Raw genomic sequence first — 2,692 nt, 5'->3', positions numbered from 1 at the left:
TATGGTATACCACAAGCCACGATATCTATAAAATTGCCATTATAAAATAATGCATAAAATATGCACGTCAAATAAGAATACTGATTGTAGAAAATAATTAAATTCTTATGTAAAAGATATCTATGGAAATGATATCCTCTATACCGATCAAATTTATATATCGATAAATAATTCATTTTCAATTAAATATTGTCTCTTTCTCTTACATCTTGTCGCAAGTCTCGAGGCTGTGATCTATCAGCTTTTGTCCTTGGATGCTTAAGCAAAACAAGTGAAACAATTGAGCACAAATGAAGAGGAAGCACCTAAACGCTTCCGCTAAATTGTGCAGCTGTATCGAAAGCTTGAACGCGTGAAAGGTAAATTCCTGTTTTAGTTGTTCCTTACGTTACAGAGTTCTAGTATTTGCTTATTCGTAAGTAACTCACTTGTACTAAAGAAATACTCAAGATAATTGTATTCATCAGAAGTTGCACGGCGAACGATATCGTAAAAGTACTCTCAAGAAATTCAACAAACCTATGATAAGGATATAATAATGACGACTAAATATCTAAATAAAAGTCAAGCAAAAACATCGTAACTTATCACGGATTATCAAAGATTTTTTAATTGACATTTGGATTAACGAAAGGAATATGTATTACGTTTGTTACGAATATGTTTACAAACTCACTGTAGAGCCTTGTTATGAATCTGAATCGAAGTCACAATATTCTTGTGATACACGGCATCCGGATAATCGATCATATTTTTTTCTATAGCACAACGTTTATGTAACAAATGCTCAAGTCTAAATCTGCAAGTAGATCGTGAATTAATGTTATTAGAAAATTTTCAGAACTAATTTCTGAATTTAAGAATTAACCTTTTTGGTATGGAGAGTGACTATATAGTCACTGTCCATTATAGAGTAGAGTGGAGCAAAATCACGCACTCAATTTTTGATTCCATATATCTACCGTTGAGATATTGCTAGAATCTTGAAATTTGAACTGTAAAATCTTCAAACATTCTCTTTCAAAGTTCACTAGTTTATGTCTATATTTTGAATACATTTCACGTAATAAACTTTTCTTGAACTGATTGCAAAAACGCATTTTTGCCCCACCGGTGGGGCAGGTATATTTGTTTTCGTGTAAGTTAAGTTGGCAACACTAAGTTAATTCGTAAACTGTCATGACTGACAATGAGTGGCGCCGTATGACAGTCGATTCGACTGAACAGCGTTGAAACTTAGTATTTTTGATTTGTTGGCTCGACCCGACTCGGATCAGATCGAAAGTTCAGTTTAAAACTCGATGACTCTAAATTATATCATGACAGAAAGCGTTCCTTAACTTCCATCACATATTCTTAGCATTATGGCGGCATATTATCATATTTTATTATTATTTTTCCGAACTTTCAATCTGACTCGAGTCGGGTCGAGACAACAAATCGAAAACGTTATATGAAGTAAGTTTCATTTTTCAGCTTTTTAATGTATAATAACATTTTGATTTCTTCCAAACTGTATTTTATAAGTAGAAGTAAACTTAAGTAAATTGACAAGACATTTTGATTAACTCGTTTCTAGAGTTTGTCGTGCTATATTAGACGTTTTAAATTGTTATCTGTAGATAGTAATGCCGGTAATTAAAAAGTGGTAATTAAAGCCGACCGAGCAACTTGAAATGTTAACTTAAAACGTTTCTGTTGATAAATATTTTAAATTGTTTTTGTTACTGAATTTTATTACACTAGTTAGATATGATGAGATGATACATATTGTAAATGGAGGCATTGAACGTCGAGTGCATAACTCTCTCGGCCGAATCGCGTATATCGGCGAATCGACGCGTTGGTCACCGAAGGGCCGTTTGCGTCCCAGTCGCTCGTTACCAAAAGGGTTAACTTCTTTCATGTAAATATGTACAAAAACTGAAACTATTATTACGTTACATTTATTCCTAGGTATAGATAATTATATTTATCTCCTAACTAAAAGAGATGTGATCACGCTTTCAGTATAAATAGTCATTACCCAACGATGGCGAAAAGACCGCAGACGTGTTCGATGTAAACGAAAAACGTGATGTCGTGCGCGATTAATCCCGTTAAATTTATAACGCCAGTAAATAACATATGGCAAAAAATATAGTAGAAATATTCATTTTCGTCAACGAAATAGTATCCCGGATATGCTAACATTATGGGGCGGGAAGTATTCAATGGAAACACCACATCCAAGATGCGTGGCACGAGAGCGGTTGATATAAATATAGTGGTAATCATATATATAATTGCTGCAACAAGAACAAAAATACGTCAAAACGAGCGCCTATACTTAATAATTAAAATTAATTAAAAATTATGTTACTAAAATTATTTTATATATTATTTTTGAAAATGTCTCTATTGCTTCGTCGTACTTGTGCAATATATATCTTTTATGTATTAAGGTAAATATACTAATGCCTGGACACGTACCTATGTCTGGACATTTTTATCATTTCCGTTCTTAAATAAATTATAATGCGAATTAAAATCAAAGAATTAAAGATAAAGATATTTTTCTTGTATTATACTTTTATCTATGATATTAATTTGCGTTATGCTTATTAAAAAACTAAAATGATAAAGGTGTCCAGACATTGGTCTTAAGTGTCTCGACATTGGTGCATTTACCTTAATATAGCACATAAGTTAT

General features: G+C 32.3%; 1 protein-coding gene across 1 annotated transcript; it reads right to left on the bottom strand.

Moving 5' to 3' along the window:
* Nucleotides 1–206: 206 nt before the first annotated feature.
* LOC112460424 lies at nucleotides 207–799 on the bottom strand (the record flags this gene model as incomplete). Its single annotated transcript, XM_025025085.1, has 3 exons — nucleotides 207–343; nucleotides 429–519; nucleotides 677–799. Coding segments are annotated over 3 exons (351 nt in total), but the record flags the coding sequence as incomplete, so codon positions are not given.
* Between the last annotated feature and the right edge of the window lie 1,893 nt (nucleotides 800–2,692).

Source organism: Temnothorax curvispinosus, unplaced genomic scaffold, assembly GCF_003070985.1.
Source record: "Temnothorax curvispinosus isolate PA1 unplaced genomic scaffold, ASM307098v1 QBEX01010513.1, whole genome shotgun sequence".
In the NCBI taxonomy this organism is placed as follows: Eukaryota; Metazoa; Arthropoda; class Insecta; order Hymenoptera; family Formicidae; genus Temnothorax; species Temnothorax curvispinosus.
Note: the sequence above shows the minus strand (reverse complement) of the source record. Positions and strands in the feature narration are given on the sequence as shown.